Source organism: Sander lucioperca, chromosome 12 (assembly GCF_008315115.2).
Source record: "Sander lucioperca isolate FBNREF2018 chromosome 12, SLUC_FBN_1.2, whole genome shotgun sequence".
Taxonomy (NCBI): domain Eukaryota; kingdom Metazoa; phylum Chordata; class Actinopteri; order Perciformes; family Percidae; genus Sander; species Sander lucioperca.
This window is the reverse complement of record NC_050184.1, coordinates 2,596,740-2,623,038: the sequence shown is the minus strand read 5'-3', so window position 1 is coordinate 2,623,038 and position 26,299 is coordinate 2,596,740. Positions and strand designations below refer to the sequence as shown.

Genomic DNA, 26,299 nt, shown 5'->3' with positions numbered 1-26,299 from the left:
ACAGATTGGTTGACATGTTTAGAACATCTGGCAAAGGCAGAACATCTGTTTAACTGCTACTAGGACGGGACAATATATCAATATAAATCGATATCGTAATATGAGACTATAGGGGCCCTATTTTAACGATCTAAGCGCACGGCGTGAAGCGCCTGGTGTCGGTGTGTATAGGGCGTGTCCGAATCCACGTTTGCTAACTTGATGGCGGAAAAAAGGGTCTGTGCGCCGGGTGCATGGTTCTAAAGGGTTGTACTTAGTGTCTTCATTAATCAGAGGTGTGTTTTGGGCGTAACATGCAGTAAACCAATCAGAGATCATCTCCCATTCCCTTTAAAAGCCAGGTGCGTTTGGACCTTGGAGCATTGCTGTTATGATGGAGGATTTGCTGAGCAGGAAGGAGAGAAGAAACTGATCTGCTCGTGCGTGAAGTGAAAGCGCGCGAGCAGATCATATCATAATACTATTTCACATTGTTATTAGGGCTGCACGATATGAGGAAAACGTCAAATTGCGATTATTTTTGTAGTGGTGTCAACAACAATCGATTCAGCAATGCATCGCAATGCGGGGCATGCACGATTCAGCATCGATGCGGCAAAGTGCCATAATCGATTATGTCACTGTTTACTTTCTGGCCTTGAGTGGACAATAAAGTTGTGAAGTTTCAATTACTTCCGGGGGCATAACAACAACAATCAAGATGGCTGAGGCGGAGGGAGATGACCGCGATAGGGGGGTAATTAAAAACGCACCCAAAGCTTGGAAGGCGGACATCTGGGCACATTTCGGATTCTACGAAGTTAATGGGAAACTAGACAAGACTTACGCGGTGTGTAAAACCTGCCACACTAAAATCAAGCACGTTGGCAATACAACTAACTTCACGAACCATGTTGATCGTTGGCATCCTGAGTTGGCTTCAACAACAACAACAACAAATCATCACTCATTCTAAGCACTGAAAGCAGTGATTTGTGTTTTCTTTTTCAGGTTTGAAAATGCCATATCCAATACCCTGTACCATTCAATTTTATTTTATTTAATGACATTTATGTCAAAGATACAGGAGAGTGAAAATACACACATAGCAGCCAATAAAATCTGTTGTTCAATATCTGACTGCTTGTATTGCCTCATGACTGATGAAAAATTTGCCTTGTTGTGTGCAGTAGAATTTTGATGCATCGTAGAATCGAATTGAATCGAATCGTTACCTGGTGAATCGTAATCGAATCGAATTGTGAGGGCAGTGCCAATGCGCACCCCTATATTTTTGACTGATGTTGCGATTGCGATATGATTCACGAGATTGGAGGGAATGATACATTTTTTGGATCATCATTTTCATTGAAACAAATAAAAACGTACTATAGTCACGTAGTGTGATTTTTGCAAGAATCTGTACCAAACAAAGGTGTTTTTCTGTAGTCTGTAGGATGGGATCTGTAGTCCCAGGACGTCTCTGCAGCACCACAATACTTCATTCAGAACGGTTTGACACATATTTTGCCTTTAACAAATATTGCACCCCCCCCCTGCGATTTGGAAATTGCACTAGTCCATGTTGTGATTTTGATAAAATTGCGATTAATTGTGCAGCCCTAATTGTAATGTTTTTATTTTTAATCTTCTGCATGTTTGTGTGCTGCTGCGCGTCCCTGTGTGTGCGCCTAGTCTCCTGCTGTTCATGAGTCTAGGCGAATTTTTTTTTTTTTTCGGGCATTTTCGTCCTTTATTTTTGACAGGACAGCTGAAGACATGAATGGGGAGAGAGAGAGAGGGGGAATGACATGCAGCAAAGGGCCGCAGGTTGGAGTCCAACCCGGCCCAGCTGCGTCGAGGAGTAAACCTCTATATATGGGCGCCCCCGCTCTACCAACCGAGCTGTGTGGGCGCCAGAGCCTAGGCACATTTTACTAATGCTCTGTTAAAATAACAATGAAATGCTGCGTTATTGACTTTAGACCAGTTTTTTTGTTGGTCAATGGCGCGATCACTTTCTGCTGAATCAAGATAGCAATACGCCCAGAATGCACCTGAACGCACCTCCCTGTAAGACCAGCACACCCAGAATGCACCTGAACACACCTCCCTGTAAGACCAGCACGCCCATGGGCGCACAGATGGGCGCAGGTGCATTTGCTATTTAAACGACGCGGGCGCTGGACGGTCTTAAAATAGCAAAGGCACTTTCGTCGGGCTTTGCGCTGCGCCGGGTGCAAGATAGGGCCCTTGATATTCTAGATTTTGGATATCGTAACATGACATACTGTAAGTGTTCTCTTTTCTTTGTTTTAAAGGCTGCCATGCAGTAAAGGGATTTAATTTCCTGAACTTTCCAGACTTGTTTTTGCAGTTCTATTATTTGCCTTTACCCACGTAGTCATTTCATACACATTACTGATGAATATTGATCATGCATCTCATTGTGTTAATGGTTTGTTAAAGCACCAATTGTCAACCCTACAATATTGTCGCAATATTGATATCGAGGTATTTGGTCCAAAATATCTTTTTAATTTCTCCATATCGCCCAACTCTAATTGCTACTTGTATCGCTTTTACAAGTCTTTGTATCTTTTCTTCCTTAGAGAAGAGCACTGACAGAGACTTGGCGAATAATATCCTCGACGTGGAAGACTTGGTCAAATTCGGCAACAAACAGAGGTGTGATTTATGTTTTCATGTTCATCTTCTTGTCTGTTACACTAGCAAATCTCCGTCCTGCTTTATTAGAAGTTTAAATCAATCAGCGGATGCATGGTGTTTGTCGAATAGTTGTGTGTGTAATGTAGGACTGCAACTAATAATTGTTTTCATTATTGATTTATCAGCTGATTGTTTCTCACTCACTTGTTTAATCCAACAAAAACCCAAAGAATCTGTGTGTGTGTGTGTGTGTGTGTGTGAGATGTTGTTGGCTGGCTTTTTTTAATGTTATCTGTTGACTGTTGGAGCAGACGACGCAAGAAAATGTTCTGTGCGAACAGACAAAGTTTTATCATATCTTAACCGGTTAACCGACAATTTAGATTTCAGGGTGATATTTATGAGCTTATATAGTGACTTTTCAGTGAATATTGCTGTTGCTGCTCTAGCGGTAATATTTTGTTCATGTTGTCCCTTTGTGCTGCAGCTTCTTGGTTAAAAAACGAGTTTCCCTCCAGGCATTGTAAAACGAGTCCTAGCTTTTTGCATACAGTGTGTACATATTAATTCAAAATGAACATTTTTCTGCAGGGTCTGTCCTTACTACCTCTCCCGATCCTTGAAGCAGCAAGCAGACATCATTTTTATGCCGTACAACTACCTGCTGGATCCAAAGGTGAGCTGACTCGCCGATTCAAAGAGAGTGCTTTGCTACTGACAGACGACCACTGCCAAGTAATCATCCTGTTTTCTAACCTGCCTCTAGTGCACCCTGAGTTAGTTTATGCCACTTAGTGTTACTTCTCTTGGGAAAAGGGAAAGTTTTGAGTGTAATTCATTCATTTAACGGAATTGCTGTAATCAAATGATCCTCTTAGGAGGGCTAAGAAGTTAGATTTGCTTTCATACTGACCTCGTTTGGTCCGTTTAAAACAAACTCTGGAGCGTTTGGGTCAGTGTAACGCTTAGCAGTTCAATTTTCTAAGCACAAACGGATATTTGGAAAAACAGAAAAATGGGTTCAAATATCAAATTTTTCATTTTTTTCCACCTTGACAAATTAAAAAATTGGATCTTTAACCTGTTTTTCCAATTTTCAGTTTTTATTCAGAGGATCAGAAATTTAGAAAATTACAAAATTGCGTCTGGGCTCCAATTATTCAATACTGCGATGGTATTCTCTTCCTCTACTTTGTGGAATATGCAGGTCATTAACTGCATATGGACCAAAAAAAACTAAAAACTGATAGACTTTGGGGTCAGAGGTGCAACTGATGGTTTCGAGTGGGGGGGGGGAATGAGGGAGAGAATACCATCGCAGTATTGAATAATTGGAGCTCAGATGCAATTTAGTAATTTTCTAAATTTCTGATCCTGTGAATAAAAACAGAGAATTTGAAAAACAGTTTAAAGATCCAATTTTTTAATTTGTCAAGGCAGAAAAAAAAATGAAAAATTGGATATTGGAACCCATTTTTCTGTTTTTCCAAATGTCTGTCTGTGCTTAGAAAATTGAACTGATAAGCGTTACACTGACCCGTTTGGTCGGATAGTCCGGTTGGTTTGGGGCGGTGTGAAAGCTCATCCGAACTCTGGTGCGGATCAAATAAACCAACTCTGGTCCGCTTAAAAACGGGCGTCGAGTTCGGTTCACTTCAGGTGAGGACGCGTTCCGACACAAATAAAGCAAGTGAACCAAATACAGAGCTTTTACTAGCCTGCAATTTCAACATTGCATACAATTTCCAGACTTATATCTGATTTAAGGGACAATAACGTTCAGATCTATAAATCTATAAGCTATTCTGAGCACACATCGCTGGTCGTCTGTGTGACAGCATCATCATCATCTCTCCTCTCGCTGTCTGTCAGCTGCTCATTGCTCGCCTTTTTCTAAAATAGTAGAAACATTAAAGCAGAACCGGAAACCCCCTGACGTATCGGCTAGTTTTCTGATATTCTGTCCACTAAACAAGCGACCGTTTCGATTACGTGACGTGTGTTTACAGACAAAGTAAAGTGTGAAAGCAAACCGAACCAAATGAAAATACAACAATGTTGCAACGTTAGCCCCGAATCGCACCGAGTTTGTGCGATAGGCTACAGACTAGGGCTGAACGATTTTTGAAAATAATCTAATTGCGATTTTTTTTCCCAAATATTGCGATTACGATTCGATTATTTTTTTAAGCTCTTTGTCTTCTGTATTATTCAACAAAGAATAATATAATAATGTATAGTATGAACACACAATTACACACTAGACAGTTAAATAAGTAAAAATATAGTATATATATATATATATATATATATATATATATATATATATATACACACACACACACACACACACACACACACACACACACACACGTGTAATTTTTTACAGTGCACAGAGAGGAGCTGCCTCCAGCCCCTCCCCCTCGTGAAGTTGCGTGCTGCCGTGTGCACTTGTTCAGAGATGCTATCGTTACGTTAGCATGTTGCTGGTGTTCTTGCCGTGGGATTAACTGTACTAATAAAACTGTTGAAACTCCGCGGCCACGCTGCTGTGAAAGCTCCCCGAACGTCATTTATCAGAGTCTGGTTGTTACCCCTCTCAGTGGCAGCTCCTCCACTCATATCTTTATAACGGAGCTAACCGCTAACCGGAGCTAACCGCTAATCAGAGCTAACCGCTAATCAGAGCTAATCGTTGCCAACCGAGCCTTGAGTTCTGTGTGCCTGTATCCATTAACTGCATGTATAGACTCAAGCCCGAATAAAACCCATTTTATTAAAATGGCTGTAAAAGTTTTAAACTACAACTCAAGAGTTGTTTGAATGACAGAAATCAGCTCAAGGTACGGCGTAGCGTTAGCGTGCTAGTTGATGCTTTCTCTACGGAGTGCAGACTGATTTGCTCTCGTGAGTCATGTGATCAAATCGCAGCCTTTGCGATTAGGAAATCGCATTTTAACATATCGCGATATTATCGAAAATGCAATTAATCGTTCAGCCCTACTACAGACTCTGTACTACATTTAACAAGATCATTTAGAATAATTATCTTACCTCGATGCGACAGGTTGATTGTCGGCTATCCAAATGCCAGATGAACGTCTTCCCCCAAAAATGTTTTTGTTTTCCCCGGATAAAGAATGTTGTAGAATGTTTGGTGGACGACGATAGATGGCGCGATGACATTCAACCACCAGATTCTGCTGTTCGGACGCATCACACGATTCGGACGCATATCACATATTTAAAGATTATTTTCCAATTCATGGCACGTTTTTTATTTTTATTTTTTTATGCGTTCTGCAGAAAAGGGAGACTGCCATTGGTCACGGTTTGGAATGAAAGGGAGAAAACAGGACAGAGTACCATGGCGGATATCGCTCATATACATTTTTTTTTTTTTTTTTTTTGACGACGTAGTTAAGGCGGCAGGTGTGTGTTGCTTAGGCGGCTGCCTTAACTGCAAAGTGCTGCAGGAAACCCTGCACAATGAGGCACATTTTCAGTTGTATAGGGCACTTAACATCTACAACAGGTCTACAAAATTAATTTTACAAGAAATTCTTCATAGGGAAACCAAAACCCAAAGTATAGAATGAAATATTACACTGACTCACTCACCGTTTTAGTGTTTCCAGATGTGTGATATCAGGACGATGAGCTGACAAGTTGAACGTTGTCCAATCAGAATGGACCCACCACGGTGACGTTTTTGGTGGAGCTGTTCGTTTAATAGTCGACTCGGAAGAAAGCGAACGTTTTGACAATAAACTACATCAACGCAACAGTATGTGGAGTTAAACTGGACGGGCCCAATGACCTCTGAATAGTTCTACTTGTTGTTAAATTGCAATGTGAGCGGCAGCCAACGGGGGTGCATTATGTCGGCAGGATACATTGTGCGTCTGCCCTATTTCTGATACGGTGGCGGCAGAAATTTTGCCATGGCGGGCCGCCACTACAAAATCAACATAGAGGAAACACTGGTGAGTGAGGTAAGTCCAGTTAGGATTGGCACCAGCATTTCCTCCGTTAACATAACAAGCATGATATGATTAGCTGGCAAGCTAGTTTACCTACTTGAGTATTCACTACGCCATCTTCGCAAGCTTCCAGCACCCCCTTTTTTTTCACAAGGATGTCTGAATGAACTTCACTTTAATTGTCCCAAACTAGACCTTTGAGTGCCATCTTTCAGCATTGACGAAGATATTGCAAGAATAGAAGGGTTTTCTTGAGAATGTTTGCATTATAAAGTATAGACTTTAGTTTGATAAATGGCCCTCTCGTTACATATCCAAACCCATGCTGCTATTTTGTTCTTTCCCTTTGTTCCACAGAGCCGCAGAGCGCACAACATCGAGCTAAACGGAGCTGTGGTCATCTTCGATGAAGCTCACAATGTGGTAAGACTGTGTGCGTGATAGATTCTACAAATGGAGATAACAAAACACACTTTTCAAAGACACTCATTATGTTGCACTCGATTGTACTTGTGGAACAAAAAAAGAGAGCTTAAAGGGACAACTTGAAACCCCACCTACTTTCCTTACCTTTACACACCTTGGCCTATGACTGTGTGAAGGGGCCGTGATTGTCTGCTTTGAAAAGTTACAAAGAATGTCTGACGCTTCAATCATTGGAAAGGGGGTTTCAGACACTGTTAGACAATCTAACAAGCACTTGGAATCTGCACATTTGCTTTCCAATCCATGTTTACACCTAGCCTGGTCCTACCAGACTCTGGTCCACTAGCCTGGTCCTACCAGACTCTGTTACACTAGCCTGGTCCTATCAGACTCTGGTCCATTAGCCTGGTCCTATCAGACTCTGGTACACTAGCCTGGTCCTACCAGACTCTGGTACACTAGCCTGGTCCTATCAGACTCTGGTACACTAGCCTGGTCCTATCAGACTCTGGTCCACTAGCCTGGTCCTACCAGACTCTGGTCCACTAGCCTGGTCCTACCAGACTCTGTTACACTAGCCTGGTCCTACCAGACTCTGGTCCACTAGCCTGGTCCTACCAGACTCTGTTACACTAGCCTGGTCCTACCAGACTCTGGTACACTAGCCTGGTCCTACCAGACTCTGGTCCACTAGCCTGGTCCTACCAGACTCTGTTACACTAGCCTGGTCCTACCAGACTCTGGTACACTAGCCTGGTCCTACCAGACTCTGGTCCACTAGCCTGGTCCTACCAGACTCTGGTACACTAGCCTGGTCCTACCAGATGCTGAGGAGGTGAAACGGAGGCTGGCCTCTGGAGGACTTCTTTTATTTCTTTGTTCCAACTTCCACGTGGCCTATAGCCTCCATTAGTCATGAATACATGATGTTAAAAAATTTATAAATTACTCATTCTTAACAAAAGGCAAAAGAGCTGCATTTCAATAATGTCGGGCTGTAAACGGGTTCGGGCTTTTCAAAAGCTGTCAATCAAAATCTACTTGTCGGGCTTGTGACGAATTCTGTCGGGCTCTGGCCTTGTCGGGTCGAACTTTTAAGGCCCTATTACAGCTCTAACCACCCGCCCCCTCCCCCAATTCAAAATGAATGGAAAGACCTGTGTGTTTTTGCCGGACCGCCGTAGGGCCGACGCTGGCTGTCTGAACGCGGCCTTATGGTCAAGCATGTCAGATGTCTGTCCCAAATGTGCGGGCGGCACAGATGCATCTCACAAGCCGGAGGCGGCATCTACGTGCCTGTGGTCTTGCCTGTGGTAGCAAAGAGCACAGAATACCCCCCCCCTCATGTGTTTCTGTGTTCTGCAGGAGAAGACGTGTGAAGAATCGACGTCCTTTGACCTGACTCCCTACGACGTAGCCTCAGCCATCACTGCTGTGGACCGGCTGCTGGTGGAGCAGGCTAGAGAAGTCAGCCACGGAGACTCTGTCCAAGACTTCAACGTGGAGTCGCTCAACTCTGGTCAGAAGGCTTATCTGTCTCTCACGTAGAGGGGAGGGCGGGCTCTATGGCGCCTGATTGAATCAACATTGAACACGTATTTGACTGTTATCACAAAATCAATCCTTACAGAATGTTCTTGAATTCCAGGTTTTAAAATGACAGTAGAGACCATTGCCAAAATCAAACGTAAGTATTCTTAAAGCTATAAAGAAGATTAAAATGCCCAAACGTCTTTACGCACCGGGGAGGTTTTTTTTTTGTGTGATTAATTCGAACTCTTTAACTTTCAAATTTTTTTTAACTCTTGTTTTTTTTTTCATGAGTACTTTTACACAGAAGGTAAATATTAAGCGACAATAAAGCGACGTAATCTTTCTGAACGAGGTCGTTTAGTTTTTTGTCCGCACCTCGAATAAAGACATCAACCAATCACGTCGCTTTGTTTACTTATACTTATATGCAGTGAATTTCTCACACCAGGTGTAATTTATATAGTTCTATTTTATAGCGATAGATTATCGGTTAAAAAAATGTTCTATGTTCTATGCAAAATGTAAAATGTTCTATTAAAGAAAAGATAGAAAATAAATATTTGTGCGTGCTGTAAGGTGGTTAGAAAATATGAAATCGGAATCGGCTAAAATCGGTATCGGCAGTTCACACTCAATGAAAAGTCTGAAATCGGAATCGGCCTAGAAAGTTGTAATCGGTGCATCTCTACAATAAACTGTATTTCTCCCATCCAGGAATGCTGTGTTGACTAGTCAGACCCTCCTCCGCAGGGCTGTGGAGGAAGGTCTGGCGATGCGAGACTATGATGATTATAATTCAACAACAGGAGGCCATATAGACGGCAGACTTTATTACTCCTTTCAACCTTGACGGTTGCGTTTACTAGGCTACTATTTTCTGTTCTTACATTTCACAATAACAGCCCTAGACATACGTAGGCTACACCGCGTAACGGCGTAAAGTATTTCGCTAAAAGGAAACTCAAATAAATAGCTTACACTAGCTTAGTGTTCGCTTTTAGCTTCAGCAGCGTCCACAGAAGGACTCCAAACTGTCCCACTCACACGGTCGATGAGCTGGCGCAAATATTTAAAAACCCTTCATTGAAAACTGTTGCAAATTTGCATCGCTGCCGGTATGAATAGTTTTGATGCGAAATGTTCACAGGCGATTATTTTGCGTTTACCCCGGTGTGTAACGGCCTATATTTTGAGCATTTGCCGTGATTATGTCATAAACTAATTTGGGTCATCAACAATGCTCTGTGGGACTTTTCACAAACTGCTTTTGTCTGCTTTGACAGAGATATTGCTGAGTCTGGAAGCTGCCGTCGATTCCTATGAAGTGCCGAGTGAAAAAGGCATCACGAAACCTGGAATGTATGGGAAAGTGTAGAAGATAGTAGGCAGACAGCAGTGTCTGTTAATGGCTCAGTAGGGCTGGGTAACCAAATGTGATTTGATGACTTTTTAGGCACGGACCGAATTGCCTTTAAAGTATTGAGTATTAGAGCCTGGATCGGGCCGAATTTTTCCGTCCGAACCCGGCCCGAGCCCGACAGAGCCGTGACCGAACCCGGCCCGAGCCCGACAGGCATTATGATATTTATATCCGAGCCCGACCCGAGCCCGACACAGTTAAAATCATGTTTTTTTTCTCATACTATTGACACATGTACGTTTGTTTGTGTGGAAAGCCCGTTTTTTAAGCAACTGGAAGACATTCAGAAATGTCAACAGATGAGCGCATCAGCGCACACGGGGGAACAAGCGCACGTTAATAAGCGTTTTTTCCCGCTTGCTTCGATTGCGACCGTGATCAGAAAACCAGGGGTGACTCGCTACCTCCAGGGTTAAAATCCCGTTTCTGGTGAGCAGATGAATGAACTTGGCTTTCAGTCTGGAGTTTATCTCAGACACCGCACACACTGTGTACGAAACTTAAACTTATTCCACCAACTCTGCTCCGGTCACATCTACACGTCTGCTTCCCCTTTCTCTATCTCTCTTCTGCCCACTTTACACACACACTGAGCTCTCTTAAAGGAGCCGCAGCACCATTTTACAACAAATGCCTTATCTCGCTGATGTGACCGAGCCCGACCCGAACCCGACCATCATTTCTAAATATCTGTCCGAACCCGGCCCGGCCCGTCGGGACCCCTCGGGACCCGTCGGGCTCGGGTCGGTTATCCATGCCTTATCGAGTATCGAAAAATGCCTCGTCATTCAATACCCAATTTCACTACCTAAGGTGTAAATCTCCTCAGCGTCAGCGAGCCAATAAGCACGCAGCATGCTTCTACCAAGATCTAATAATGTCTGTGATTGGCTGTCTAACGTTGACACGTCGTAGAGACACACAGAAAAAACTCCACGTTACATACGAGACACACGGGCTCCTGTAGTAGGAGCTGAAAAATAATTAAAATGTGTGCCGTAATGTTGTTTCTTTTTGTTTTATGTAATTGGGGAAAAAAAGTATCGTTCGGGAACCGGTATCGAAGTCACGGCACCGGTATCAAATGTTTTTGAACGATACCCAGCCCTACGGCTCAGTCCTTCTGTCTAACCCGTCTCCTGGTTAGATGGGTTTGGAAATGGAATCATTTTCTGGTTAAAAAGCCCAAAACTGTAATCAGAATCATCAAACTTTTAAAGTGCTCATATTATGCTCATTTTCAGGTTCATAACTGTATTTAGAGGTTATATCAGAATAGGTTTACATGGTTTAATTTTCAAAAAACACCATATTTTTGTCGTACTGCACATTGCTGCAGCTCCTCTTTTCACCCTGTGTTCAGGTCTCTGTTTTAGCTACAGAGTGAGACCTCTCACTGCTGTAACATCTTTGTTGGGAGTCGCACATGCGCAGTAGCTAGGTAAGGACTACTAGCCAGTCAGAAGCAGAGTATGAGGGCGTGCCCTGACAGTACCTAGGTAAGGACTACTAGCCAGTCAGAAGCAGAGTATGAGGGCGTGCCCTGACAGTACCTAGGTAAGGACTACTAGCCAGTCAGAAGCAGAGTATGAGGGCGTGCCCTGACAGTACCTAGGTAAGGACTACTAGCCAGTCAGAAGCAGAGTATGAGGGCGTGCCCTGACAGTACCTAGGTAAGGACTACTAGCCAGTCAGAAGCAGAGTATGAGAGCGTGCCATGCTAGCAGCTAGGCGAGCATTATAACGTGTGTTCCAAAGTGACCACGTTTGTCTCTGAAGTAAAGGCTGGACTACAATAGAGCTGTTTGGAGCAGTTTGTGAACAGTGTTTTCTGTTGGAGATGGTAAGTCCCTTTGGGGTGGACTTTGGGCTTTTTCACTTTGTAAACTATAACATGCACTAAAGATATAGAACACAATAAAGGAAAGGGAAAAAGCCAAAAGGCATAATATGAGCACTTTAAATCATTACAATAAGACTCCAGTGGTTATCTTTCTTTTGACTTGCAGAGTGAGTTGAATATGGATTTTTGTAATGGAGTGTCTTGTGTCCGTCTCAGCTTCATCTATGAGCTGTTAGAGAGAGCCCACCTGACCTACAAGAGCAAGACGGAGGTCTACGAAGCTCTGGAGCAGATCACTGGATACTTAGCAGGACGTCAGTATGGCTTCACTCCTTCGTATTTATGTCACTTGATTTTCGTTACATTGTCTGCTGTCCAGCATGTGGTGTAGTTTTTGCAGATGGGAGTTTTATTTCCCTTCATACCAGGGTTTCGCCCGCCATTATAAGTCTCAGGTGCAGCACCTACGCCAAATGGATGTAAAATGCGGCAAAAAACCCCCGCCAAAAACGTTGAATAAAGCGTCAAACTAACTGAAAGACTTTTCTCAGATCTAATTGTAGTTGGACTTCTTTAGGAAGTTTTGTCTTTAAAGGGTTAATAACACGTGTACAGAGTCGACCGTTCTCTGGGATATGTTTTCATGCTAATCGAATGTGACCAGTTTTATCGCAAACCACTAATTAGCTTATAACGCTAGTCGTCGGGGCATGAGGAAAGTAAAAAGAAATCTCTATTTCTATACCACTAACAAGGCTCAAAATATCACCACACTTCCACGGTAGCATAATGAGGGTCCCTACATGTAAACCGAAGCATTGAGAACTTTGTAAGTGTACAGACAGTTTATTAATTTATACTGTTTATTGATCCCCAGTGGGGAAATTACAATTTATACTCTGTTTGTTAGAAATCACTACACACAGGCCTGAAATACACACATGCTCAGGACCTATTCATGCACAAATGGAGAGATGTCAGAGTGAGTGGGCTGCCAGTGCTGGACCAGTACGGTGCCTTGCTCAAGAGCACCTGGCTACCAATCCACACCCTGTACTTTTGTCCGTACTGGGAGTTGAACCGGCGACCCTCCGGTTCCCAACCCAACTCCCTACGGACTGAGCTACTGCCACCCAATTAAAAAGATAGATTAGAAAGACCGTCTTTTTTTAAGTTTGGGCATAGTTCAAATGACTCTGTACGCAATTGGATAGTCCTTCAAGTCTAGCGTTGAGCGCCACCTCGAGACAAACGTTGACAAAAACTTTGTAAAAAGCAACAAAAAAATTTCAATTTCAAAAAAGCGACAAAATAGCCCAAAAACAGTGACTTTTTTTTTTGTTATTAAACTTTTTATTTAAAGAGAATGAAGTCATACATGTTGCTCTTAAGTCTGTATACATGCCATTGATCAAGAAAGAAAAATTAACATTACAAAAGTACCCACACTCTCTCTCACATCTCAGTACCTCTATACCGGTTCTGGACTGGTATGGAATTTAAGATTCCAAAAAATAACTACAAGAATAAAAATAGAATAAATAAAATAGTGAGTAAGATAGACAATAACAGCTATAACATTAATACATGTGTCTGCTCCATATGTACCTTTCCTCATTCATAAACATTTCCTGCAAATAATATCCTATAGTGGGGTGACAATAACTGCAATGGCAAATCAACAACACAAATGATTATAATTGTAGATTAAGTAAGATAGTTTGCTGTATACATGTATAACTCTCTATTTGCTGAAACAAAGAACGAAAACTGAGATATGAACTTTTTTTAAAGCGACAAACTTTAAAAAAAGAGAGGAAAAACTTCGAAAAAAAACCCTAGATCGTCAAGGAACGAAAATAGCGACAAAAATGTTTTAAAACAAACGTCAAAAACCTCAAATAAAAACCACCACCTCGAGGAGCCATGAAGTATCGATGCTGGGAGCAGAGCGCCTTATTTTATGTATTTAAATAATCATATTATATCCATATTTTGGCGCCAGCGTATCGATTCTCGTATCGCACGAAAACGGACAACGATATGTTGCCGTAGCGATATTCTCCGCACCACTAGTCTGCTGGGTTTGTGTAGTAATTTGTATAATTAACAAGAGTTGTGTGACTTCTGTTTCTCATCAGAGCAAGGAGTGTTCCTGAACACAACAGGACTGCAGAAGCTTGCTAACATCATACAGGTATGCTACACGGGGAAGCTAAAGGAAGGGTTCTTAAAATACACGTTTTAAAATCTTTGTTCTGGAGAGTGAAATGTTCAGATGTATATCAGTCTGTGTGTTCAGGGTGGGGTTAGCCTAGCTTAGCATAAAGACTGGAAGCAGCTAGCCTGGCTCTGTCTAGACCAGTGGTTCTCAAATGGGGGTACGTGTCCCCCTAGGGGTACTCTGGAGGACTGCAGGGGGTACGTGAGATAATTAACAAAATGTTTAATAGTTCCAAGGCTGTTGTCCAGAACATTGTTCCTCTTTATGTAGACTTTTTTTTCCTACCAAAAATGTGACATTTGTGTCGCCTTCTTTGGACCTAATCTATCCTTCCTTCTACGTTTTACAAGTTTCTAGCTTTTTTTTTTAAGTTATGTCACTGTTTTTGAAGTTTTTGATACTATTTTCGACCTATTCTTGCCTTCCTTCCTTCTTTCTACCATCTTTTTCCAAGTTTTTATCTTTTTTTACAGTTTGTCTCATTTTCTCATCAGCATTTAAATGTTTTTTTCAATTACCAGGCTGTTGTTTAGTAAATCTATCGCTGACAGCGCTGTACTGTTCCTCTTTATATAGACTTCTTTTTCTACCGAAAATGATAAGCACTGGTCAGAGGGTACTTGGCTTAAAGAAACAATTCAAAAGGGGTACATTATTGAAAACAGTTAGAGAACCAGTGGTCTAGAGTATAAAATACCAGAATTAGCCAAAAGGCTATTTTCCATCTGTCGTCCCCGGGATCTGGATGTTAAAAAGGCTTTTTACAATACAAATAAACAAGAAAGACAGACGACACGAGCAGAACAGAACTTAGTACAGAACGAGGAAGATAGAGGAAGGAGGGAAAGATGGAAGAAGGAAGGAAGGAAGGGAAGAAAAGCAAGAAAGTAAGGGAAGAAAGGTAAAAAGTAAGTAAGGAAAGAAGGAAAAATCAAGGAAGGAAAGAAGGAACAAGCCAGGAAGGAAAGAGAAGGAAAAGGAAAAAGGAAGGAAGTAAAGAAGGAAAAAATTAAAAAGGAAGGGAAGGAAGATGGAAGGAAATTAGGAAGGAAGGAGGAAGGTAGGGAGGGAGGGAGGTAGGGAGGGAGGGAGGAAGGAAGGAAGGAAAGTATGTAGGGAGGGAGGGAGGGAAGTATGTATGTAGGGAGGGAGGGAGGAAGGGAGGGAGGGAGGGAAGTATGTATGTAGGGAGGGAGGAAGGGAGGGAGGGAGGGAAGTATGTAGGGAGGGAGGAAGGGAGGGAGGGAGGGAGGAAGGGAAGTATGTAGGGAGGGAGGGAGGGAGGGAGGGAAGTATGTAGGGAGGGAAGGAGGAAAGAAGGAAGAAAGGTAGGTAGGGAGGGATGTAGGTAGGGAGGGAGGGAGGGAGGAAGGAAGAAAGGTAGGTAGGGAGGAAGGGAGGGAGGGAAGTATGTAGGGTGGGAAGGAAGGAAGAAAGGAAAGAAGAAGGAAGAAAAGGAGGGAGGGAAGGAAGGAAGGAAAGAAGGAAGAGAGGGAGGGAGGGAGGGAGGAAGGAAGGAAGGGAGGGAGGGAAGTATGTAGGGAGGGAGGGAGGGAGGGAGGGAGGTAGGTAGGGAGGGTTAGTGAGGGAGGGAGGGAGGGAGGGAGGGAAGTATGTAGGGAGGGAAGGAAGGAAGAAAGGAAAGAAGAAGGAAGAAAAGGAGGGAGGGAAGGAAGGAAGGAAAGAAGGAAGAGAGGGAGGGAGGAAGGAAGGAAGGAAGGAAGGGAGGGAGGGAAGTATGTAGGGAGGGAGGGAGGGAGGGAGGTAGGTAGGGAGGGTTAGTGAGGGAGGGAGGGAGGGAGGGAGGTAGGGAGGGAGGGAGGGAGGGAGGTAAACAAGCGAGCAGAGAGTACGAAGCTGTTGAGAGAAATAATAGCAGCGGTGAAGTTCTTCTTCTCTTCCCGTTTGGTGTAGCTGGTGTTCTGCGGCGAGCCGTCAGAAAAGGAGCGACAGCAGCAGATGGAGTCCAACACGGCTTACTTTAAGGTGCGTGTTCATTAAAAACCACGCGTGTCCATCTGGAAAATGTATCTCCACACAGTAACTTACAGCATGCATACGGTGACGTCTGCTGTTGGTCTCAGGTTCACATCCATCGAGACAACAGCCATCACAAGAAAAAGGCGAGCGCCGACGCGTGGGCGGCGCCTTCAGCAAAGAAACAAGGTAATAATTAACCCTGACGGGAATCTGGAGTCTCCTTCCGGGTTTCAGCGCTGACGCAGAATCACAATCTGAGGAATTTAGCCGACTGTTTATCTGCTTAGGGTGGAGATGTTTTAACTAGGGTTACACGATGTTGACAAAATGTGATATTGCAATATCGATTGTGAATATTGCGATATCTGTATTAATTTTGATATTTTTAAACGTATGTAAAATTACAAAAGTTTCGGTAAAACACATCAAAATAGATTCATAACAAATACAACAATGTTTCTTACAACACAAGGTGTATTTCAACTGACGGTCATATTGGACTGGTCCAACATGAATAAATAAATAAGGACCATGTCTACAGAACAGGACATGTACTACTGGTTGGACAGTATAAAAATATATATATATAAATATATATATATATATAAATAAAGAGAACAGGACATGTTCTACTGGTTGGACAGTAAAAAAAAAAAAAAAAAATATATATATATAAAGAGAACAGGACATGTTCTACTGGTTGGACAGTATAATTAATATATATATATATATATATATATATATATATATATATATATATATATATATATATATATATATATAAAGAGAACGGGACATGTTCTACTGGTTGGACAGTATAAAATATATATATATATATATATATATATATATATATATATATATATATATATATATATATATATATATATATATATATATATAGAACAGGACATGTTCTACTGGTTGGACAGTATAAAATATATAAATAAAGAGAACAGGACACAACTTCTTTCTCTTCTCTGATTGGTTCCATTTAGTTGTCTCTATCTATTTCTTCGCTCACACTGTCACTCTGTTGAAATAAGCACACACGTGGTACGCTCCATAGGGTTTGTCACGTAGTGTCCCTGTGCGCTGACGTGCACTAACGTGTGCAGGTGGCATGGTAACCACGGTAACTGGCCAATGAAACATGATCATTACAGCGTTTCAAGCTTTAAATCAAACACAGCTAAGCCACACAGCCAACGGACGGGACGCAGCGCTCCACAAAATAAACTAAATATTGCATACTTATCGCGACACTTTTGATATAATATTGCGATAACGAGTCGATATATCTTGCACCCCTAGTTTTAACATTCTGAGTTTTAATTTAATTATATTTATTTGTGCAGAAACGCGAGATACTGTTTTCACTGTTTTTTGTGTATATATATATGTATGTGTGTATGTATATGTGGGATGTGTCACCTTTTTCAGCCCTTCTGAGTTTGCAGGTTTGCACATTATGTAGAATAATGAGAACAACGACAAACCTGCTGAGTAAACCTGCCTCATGTGTTTCTTTGCACCGTTTCGTAGGCAACATCCTGAGTTACTGGTGCTTCTCTCCGGGCTTCAGCATGCAGGATCTGGTGGATCAAGGTGTTCGCTGCATCATCCTGACCAGCGGGACCCTCTCCCCGCTCTCCTCCTTCACCTCTGAGATGAGGATGTAAGTCACCTGTCGCTAGCGCTGCACAATATATATCGTTTCGTTTTTTTGTTTTTTTTAATCGTCATCGCGATATCAACTGGCGCCATATACATACAGTATCCCGAAAGGCTGCGACATATCGCGAAAGACACATACAATATCAGTAGAAAACTGTTTAAAATGTTACTGTAAATTTCATTCATAAAGGTCTTAAAAAGTCTTAAATTTGACTTGGTGAAACCTGCAGAAACCCTGTAATTAATAATGTTGTTAACAATATGGAGTTGATGTGTGATTTTTTTCTTTCTTTCTTTGATTTTGAACAACAGTTAACAATAAAAATAACTGCTTTGCAACACCAAAATGAAAAACTATCTAGTGTTACAAACAATATGTCCAAATATGTTCATTGACTACAAAGAATTTTCACACCGGAGATATTTTCCTCACAGCTGAAGAGCTTTATTAACTAAAAGCAGCTTCCATCAAAAGTAGGAAATGTTATGCAAAATAGCAAATGTAAAACTTGCCAGCACTTCATTAGTCCAACCCTAGTCATCAGTCATTTTGTTGTTGTTGTTGTTAACAATAGGTAAACCTTGGTGTTGCGGCTGTAAGCAGTCCAACAAAGTGCTGCAGCGAGGGCCTGAACTCTGAGAGATGCATAAACACACCGTGATGCGCTCCAGATTGGGATGCAATGATTTATTCCTCCACACCTAAAATACAACTACTGCAGCTACCAAATGTAAAGTTACTTTGTGAGTCCAAATACGTGCGTTAGTGCGGCGGTCAACAGAAAGTGTTCGCTCCCAGGCTCACCCCATCTCTGTCAAAGCCCCAAAAACCAACAGGTGAAAAGGTGAAGCAAACAAATATGGTATAATTTCCGCTCAAACCGCGATGAAAACATCCACCACCTACAATATAATAATCAACAAACTAGAGCCCGATATATATATATATATATATATATATATATATATATATTAATATTTTTTTTTTAATCTAGAAACACGTAACAAAACAAACAGATTAGTTATTTGTAGTTACTTATGAGTCCTCACTAAAATAATATGATAATGCAGTTTAAAAATAAACTTGTTTGTTTTATTGTCACAACAGAACATCAAAATATATTAAAGTTCTGATAAATAAAATGTATAAAAATACAAACTTAAGATATGAAATTTAAAGGGTTAAACACGTGTTGCCAGCAGGGACGCTGTAGAGCGCCCTCTGCTGGACAAACTACACAACGCCAACACTCAGAACATGGTTGAAGGGGGTTTCGTCCGTTTTTATTTTATTTTTTAAGTATTCATTTATCAGCCGTTATAAATGCAGATACTGATAGTTTGGAAAATACCTAATATCGGCCGATAATATCGGCCCGTCGATATATTGGTCGGGCTCCAGCTCCTACCCTTGGTCTTGATCCCAGTGTTTTTTCTTGTTCGTGGTGTTGGTGTAGAAAGTTCCCTGTGACTCTGGAGAACAGCCATGTGATCGAGCGTGACCAGATCTTTGTTGGTATCATTGAATGCGGCCCAGACGGAGTGCAGCTAAGTTCAGCGTTTGATAGAAGGTTTGTATTTTGATTCTATAAACACGTTTCTACATTTTAATCAACGACTACTTACATATAAGTCACACACGCCACAGTCCCTATTTACAGTATACAGAGAACTATGTTGGAAAATATCTTTTTGGTTTGTATTTGTGTATCTGTGTGTGAGAAGTGACGTCATGTGACTCACAAGCAATGTCCGAAATTAACTTGTTGACTCACCGGCCAAGTTGGCAGGTAGATGGAAAAAAATCCAGCGGCCAAGCATATTTTTTTTACCAGCCAAAATATTAAATTGTGTTTTTTTTTTTTAAAACATGCTTCACAAAACTTTTTGGTTGGGGTTGCAAGTCCTGCTGGTTTATCCTTTGGTTTTAATCGTGCTTTCTTTTGAAAGGCTGAGTCACTGCCAGATGTGAGTCGAGTGCAGATGTGAGTCGCGCATGCTCAGATTTAAACGGTTTACGGCATAACGTGTCATACTGAAACTTTTCTCTTTACATACAATAACAGAAGATCATTTCAAAAACGTTTAAGCCATCTATGATTGTTTGATTGCTAACTTGTAGCCAGCAGTGAACGGACTTCGTTATGTAGGTCCATTTTTACTGTATTGACATTACAGAAGTCTCTCGTTAGCATCTTGGAGGCTACTTGTTGCAAAGTGACGCATGCTCGACTCACATCAGCGCTCGACTCACATCGGGCAGCGACAGGCTGGCTGACAAAAATCAACACATACTGGCTAACTAATTAGCCCGAGCTAAACGCTGGCTATTAGTAAACAGAAGTAATGTGCTGGCTGGCGTTTTGTGTGTGTGTGTGTGTGTGTGTGTGTGTGTTTTACTATATTCGTGGGGTCCAAAAACCGGGGAATACAGTATACTTGGGGGGGTCTGCACAGCCTTGTGGGGCCCAAAATGCTGGACCCCACAAGGTTAAAGGTCTGTTTGAGGGTTAAGACTTGGTTTTAGGATTAGGGTTAGAATTAGGTTAAGGTTAGGCATTTAGTTGTGATGGTTTAGGGTAAGGGGCTAGGGAATGCATTATGTCAATGACGGGTCCCCACAAAGATAGTGAAACAACCGTGTGTGTGTGTCCGTGTGTGTGTGTCTCATCGTGCAGACATCAGAGGAACAGAAGAAAATAGATAAACAGAACTATTTTGGCACAAACATTTACTCGCCATGTAGCAGATAATCCTCCATTTGTATACTCGCCAAATGAAAAATTTCCCGCATTTGGCGCTTGGCGAGGATTAATTTCCGACCATGCTCACGCATTTTTTTTTATCTGTTTATCTGTCCTTTTGTGAACTCTGATATTCTTGTGTGACAAAAACGGTTGAAAAAACAAATTTTGACTCCTATTTTGTTTTGTTTCGCTGATCTTTCTAAACTCTGCCTCCTGTCTTTAGACCAGGGGTCTCAAACTTGCGGCCCGGGGGCCAATTGAGGCCCGCGGGCTGATATTTTGTGGCCCCCCTACTTGACATCAAAGTGTAGTGTCAGTGCGGCCCGCGCGTTGTTCTGAAACGCACCTTTTTGCTGAGTCGTTGCGTGTGCCACGCTTGCCACGCTTTTATTTGTTTAGCACTTACGGGCTACCATAGCTAGTCTCGTGACTGCAGCGTTTGTTGTCAACGGTTGTCAAGCTAGCCAACCGTGAAGTACCTGGGGAAGTATCAACGTTAGTCACTTGGTTGAAACGTGTTCCTGGGTGACGGAAAATATATGCCATCACCTAGTTCCAGTCACGTCTCTCTCAAAACGTACAATGAAGAGAAAGGTTGGCGACGAGCTCAGGCAATTTCAGTGAAAGTGGGAGACGGAATATTTTTTCTATCGAGCACAGGAGCACCTCTACATGTCTGATACGCACAGAGAAAGTTGCGGTGTACAAGGAATATGACATCAGACGTCATAACTCAACTAGACATGTTGAGGAGTATACAACATACCAGGGAGATGAGAGAAAGAACCGGTTCTTAAAAAATGTCTATTGAGGCAACAAGATTTATTTAAGAAAGCAAACAAAGAATACTTTTGTTGAATACTTGACGCGGCCCAGCCTGACCCACACTCTGCCTCGAGCGGCCCCCAGGTAAATTGAGTTTGAGACCCCTGATTTAGACATATCCATCTTCTAACATGCATTACTAACCGTATCTTTTGTGTACATCTGACACAACGTCCTGATGTGACTCTGCCTTTAAAGCAGTTGCTTTAATAGTAAAATAGTTTCACTCTACAGAGGGTTTACCTTCTTTTTTTTGTAACAATGTAAATCAAACTAATAATCTTTCCTTCTGTGACAGGTTTGTTCCTGAAAACATGGCATCTTTAGGCAGCACTGTTGGTAAGATCAAACTCTATAGAAATGTATTTATTCTAAGGTTGCTTTCACACCTGAGCAGTTTCGGCCGTTTTAACCGAACCCTGGAGCGTTTGGTGGGATAGTCCGGTTGGTTTGTGTTAGAATAATTACATTATCAAAGGATCAGAACCACTGAAGTTATATCAAAGTTCATTTTACTTGTGAACCCAGCAAGGAGGCCTTCTCCGCACTACAGAATAGTACAGACAATGTCCTGACGAAAAACTCTCATGATACAAGAGTTGGTGTCGTCAGTTGTTATCTGGTAAGAGACGATGACCTAATCAGTATAATATTATTCTATGCAAACAGTTTTAATAAATAACAAGAGTGAAAGTATGTAAATCAAAATTTCCCTAACAGTTAGCTGAACTCTTGATTCGCTTCCAAGTGCTCTATAGTTCACTTCACTTTAACGTGATCTAACCCAAATACAGGAAGTGGACCAAATACAGAGCATTTACTAGCCTGAAATTTCAACCTTGCACACAATTTACAGACTTGTATATGATTTAAGGGTGTAGAATATTAGCAGTTAAAGTTGTTTGTTGCAAAAGAGCTGTGTGCAGGCATTAAGGAAGTGGTTAAAGTACTCCAGGTCAACTCTGATGCACAAGAAGGTTAAGTTAAGCCTTTAACAATAGGTTAAAGTGCTCATATTATGCTTTTTCCCTTTCTTTTATTGTGTTATATATCTTTTTTGTGCATGTTATAGGTTTACAAAGTGAAAAAGCCCAAAGTCCCCCCCAAAGGGACTTACCATCTCCAACAGAAAATACTGTTCACAAACTGCTCCAAACAGCTCTATTGTAGTCCAGCCTTTACTTCAGAGACAAACGTGGTCACTTTGGAACACACGTTATAATGCTCACCTAGCTGCTAGCATGGCACGCCCTCATACTCTGCTTCTGACTGGCTAGTAGTCCTCACTGAGCATGTGCGACTCCCAACAACGATAGGAACAGAAGTGAGATGCCTCACGCTGTAGCTAAAACAGAGAGCTCAACACACAGGGTGAAAAGAGGAGCTGCAGCAAAAATATGGTGTTTTCTGAAAATTAAACCACATAAACCTATTCTGGTCCAACCTCTAAATACAATATGAACCTGAAAATGAGCATAATATGAGCACTTTAAGCCTTATATGGCACTTTAAGCCTTATATGGCATAAAAGTGCATTGTGTACCGCAAGATTAAGCCTCCTGTGAGGGGAGGATAAAAGATGAAGGGAGACAATAGATCGGAGCTCATTCGAACCGAGATCCTGGTGGACCGGGCTCTGACTTGATGTCTGTTGCTAGGGGAAACTTAGACTCTGTTTTTGTGAACCCACAGCTGTGTTGAAACTCTTATGCTGGACTCAGTAAACTTTGCTTAACTGAACTCTTTGTCTCCGATTGATCCTTGTGTTTTGGTAAACTTAAGCCCGATAGAAAGAAGGCGCAGGAATTAATTAACTTGAGTCAGATTAGACTGGCCGTAGGGCCTCATTTTGGACACAGTTCCCACAAGGGACGATAACTTTCAGATCCTAACTTCTTCTGAGCACACATCGCTGGTCGTCTGTGTGACATCATCTCTCCTTCTCTCGCTGTCTGTCAGCTGATCACATTGTTCGCCTTCTTCTAAAATATTAGAAACGCTAAAGCAGAACCAGAAAACCTGAGACGTTATAAATCTGGTGTTGCTCCATTATTTCTGAGACCAGAAGTGTCGGAGAGTTTGACTCAGATATTCTGTCCAATAGACGAGTGACCGTTTCCACCGTGTGACATCTGTTTACGATGTTTGGTGCGTTTGACAAAGTGAAGTGTGAACGCAAACCGAGCCAAATGAAAAAGCGCCCTCAGATGTTTCTTTTCTCAGCTCCATTATTGTTTCACCAGAATACGTCCTATTAACACAGAAGGCTTGTCGGCTTTCGCCCCTTCATTTTTAACTGTGCCTGTAGTACAAGATTTATTATCTTTTCTGTCTTGGTCATCACATGAACGTGCTGCTTGCTGTGTTCTCTCCTCAGCCAACCTGAGCCGCGTGGTTCCTCATGGTCTCCTAGTGTTTTTCCCCTCCTTCCCTTTAATGGAAAAAACCCTGGACTTCTGGAGAGTAAGTGGGAATTCAGCACAATCACCTGTAGGAAAACAAAGCGTTATATTTAAAGTGCTCATATTATGCTTTTTGGCTTTTTCCCTTTCCTTTATTGTGTTATATATCTTTTTTGCGCACGTTATAGGTTTACAAAGTGAAAAAGCCCAAAGTCCACCCCAAAGGGACTTACCATCTCCAACAGAAAACACTGTTCACAAACTGCTCCAAACAGCTCTATTGTAGTCCAGCCTTTACTTCAGAGACAAACGTGGTCACTTTGGAACACACGTTATAATGCTCACCTAGCTGCTAGCATGGCACGCCCTCATACTCTGATTCTGACTGGCTAGTAGTCCTTACCTAGCTACTGTCAGGGCACGCCCTCATACTCTGCTTCTGACTGGCTAGTAGTCCTTACCTAGGTACTGTCAGGGCACGCCCTCATACTCTGCTTCTGACTGGCTAGTAGTCCTTACCTAGTTACTGCACATGTGCGACTCCCATCAAAGATGGAACAGAAGTGAGAGGTCTCACTCTGTAGCTAAAACAGAGAGCTCAACACACAGGGTGAAAAGAGGAGCTGCAGCAATGTGCAGTACAACAATAATATGGTGTTTTCTGAAAATTAAACTATGTAAACCTATTCTGATATAACCTCTAAATACAATTATGAACCTGAAAATGAGCATAATATGAGCACTTTAACTGATCGGCGATCACCTTACTTCAGCTGAGCTGAACAAAACAACTTTTTGCTCTCAATTTTGCTGCTGCAACAAAGTTATTTCCCATTTTTTTGGGATCAATAAAAAATCTATCTATCTGTCTAACTTGCGGCGGAACGTAAACTCTCAAGTAGTCTATATTGACAACATTTCATTTATGGAATTGTTCCGTTGCTGCCGGAGGTCCCGCTAGATGTCCCTCAGTTTTGGCCGGATGTCACTCACCTTCCGCTTTCTTTGTGTTGGCGTTCTAAACTCCAGTCGATTTGGGAAACATCCTCCGAGCATGAACCGAGCGAAATTCTCATCACACACTCGACAGCCATTTTAAATCCAGAGTAGCCTCCCTACGTACACACGTTCCACCAAAGTTCCTTCCCGAGGCTATTTTGCAGCGGCAGCGTGGCTCCGTCCGGAGCTTAGCACCGCCCAAGACGATAGTGATCAGTTCAAAGAAATGCCAGTAAACCAGAGCCCGTTTTTCTCCCAACCAGGAATGCTGTGTGGACTAGCCAGACCCTCCTCCGCAGCGCTGTGGAGGAAGGTCTGGCTATGAGAGACTAACTCGCAACGTGGCTAACATGTCAGCCGCGTGGAAGTATTTTAAACTAGAAAGTCAAAACAGTCCAACATCCACTTGCAATATCTGCAATATGATCGTTTTGCGAGGCGCTAGCAATAGATCGGATCAGGACTCTGTATCGGCAAATGTTCAATATTTTAAAAATCGGATCAGGATCCAAGGCCAAAAAAAAGCTGATCAAGACATCCCCTAGTTATAGTATATTGTAATTTTGTTGATTCATTAATTTTGGATGTTCCAAATGATTTCTGAGTTGAGTGTTGCCATGTTAGTTCATGTTCAGTGCGCGTGTTGTCTCACCAGGCTAACGGACACGCAGATCGCATCGAGAATGTCAAACCCATGTTTGTTGAACCCAAAGGAAAGGGCAACTTCAATGAGGTGAGTTTGGTTTTGTGAAATATCAAGATACTGTACATGCAACAAACAACAATATTTCATCAGCTAGTCGTGGTGTGAGCTGGTAACATTTCCTTAAGGGCTTGTCAATTCAATTCAGTTTAATTTATAGTTTCAAATCATAACAGAAGTTATCTCAGGACACGTTCCAGATAGAGTAGGCTTACACCAGTCTTGTATAAAGTACTTGAAAGTAATACTTAAGTAAAAGTACAAGTATCTTCCCAGAAAATGACTTTGGTAAAAGTTAAAGTCACCTTTTTAGAATTTTCCTTAAGTAAAGGTCCTATGACATGGTGCTCTTTGGATGCTTTTATATAGACCTTAGTGGTCCCCTAATACTGTATCTGAATTCTCTTTTATATAGACCTTAGTGGTCCCCTAATACTGTATCTGAAGTCTCTTTTATATAGACCTTAGTGGTCCCTAATACTGTATCTGGAGTCTCTTTTATATAGACCTTAGTGGTCCCTAATACTGTATCTGAAGTCTCTTTTATATAGACCTTAGTGGTCCCCTAATACTGTATCTGAAGTCTCTTTTATATAGACCTTAGTGGTCCCCTAATACTGTATCTGAAGTCTCTTTCTGAAATTCAGCCTTGGTGCAGAATTACAGCCACTAGAGCCAGTCCCACAATGAGCTCTCCTTAGGATGTGCCATTTCTGTGTCTGTAGCTTTAAATGCTACTGAGGAGGAGCGAGGGGGGGGGGCAAGGTGGAGGAGGGACAAGGTGGAGGCTTTGACCAACTGCCACTTTGCTCGTTTGAAAGCCATGATGTCTCTCTCTTTCTCTCATGGGTGGGCCAAATTCTCTGGGTGGACAAAGCAGAGAAAGGG

At 42.0% G+C, this 26,299-nt stretch overlaps 1 protein-coding gene across 3 annotated transcripts in view; it reads left to right on the top strand.

Moving 5' to 3' along the window:
* The window catches only part of rtel1 (regulator of telomere elongation helicase 1), a 62,597-nt gene that overhangs the window by 10,645 nt on the left and 25,653 nt on the right, over nucleotides 1-26,299 (top strand). For all 3 annotated transcript variants that reach the window (XM_031311670.2, XM_031311678.2, XM_031311660.2), the window contains 15 exons: nucleotides 2,592-2,667; nucleotides 3,241-3,325; nucleotides 6,990-7,055; nucleotides 8,424-8,577; nucleotides 8,707-8,745; nucleotides 9,875-9,950; nucleotides 12,071-12,168; nucleotides 13,996-14,051; nucleotides 15,993-16,064; nucleotides 16,163-16,244; nucleotides 17,604-17,736; nucleotides 19,193-19,306; nucleotides 21,606-21,646; nucleotides 23,685-23,770; nucleotides 25,364-25,441. In XM_031311670.2, the coding sequence (XP_031167530.1) occupies nucleotides 2,592-2,667; nucleotides 3,241-3,325; nucleotides 6,990-7,055; nucleotides 8,424-8,577; nucleotides 8,707-8,745; nucleotides 9,875-9,950; nucleotides 12,071-12,168; nucleotides 13,996-14,051; nucleotides 15,993-16,064; nucleotides 16,163-16,244; nucleotides 17,604-17,736; nucleotides 19,193-19,306; nucleotides 21,606-21,646; nucleotides 23,685-23,770; nucleotides 25,364-25,441 (1,256 nt within the window). The remainder of the gene's footprint in view (nucleotides 1-2,591; nucleotides 2,668-3,240; nucleotides 3,326-6,989; nucleotides 7,056-8,423; nucleotides 8,578-8,706; nucleotides 8,746-9,874; nucleotides 9,951-12,070; nucleotides 12,169-13,995; nucleotides 14,052-15,992; nucleotides 16,065-16,162; nucleotides 16,245-17,603; nucleotides 17,737-19,192; nucleotides 19,307-21,605; nucleotides 21,647-23,684; nucleotides 23,771-25,363; nucleotides 25,442-26,299) is intronic.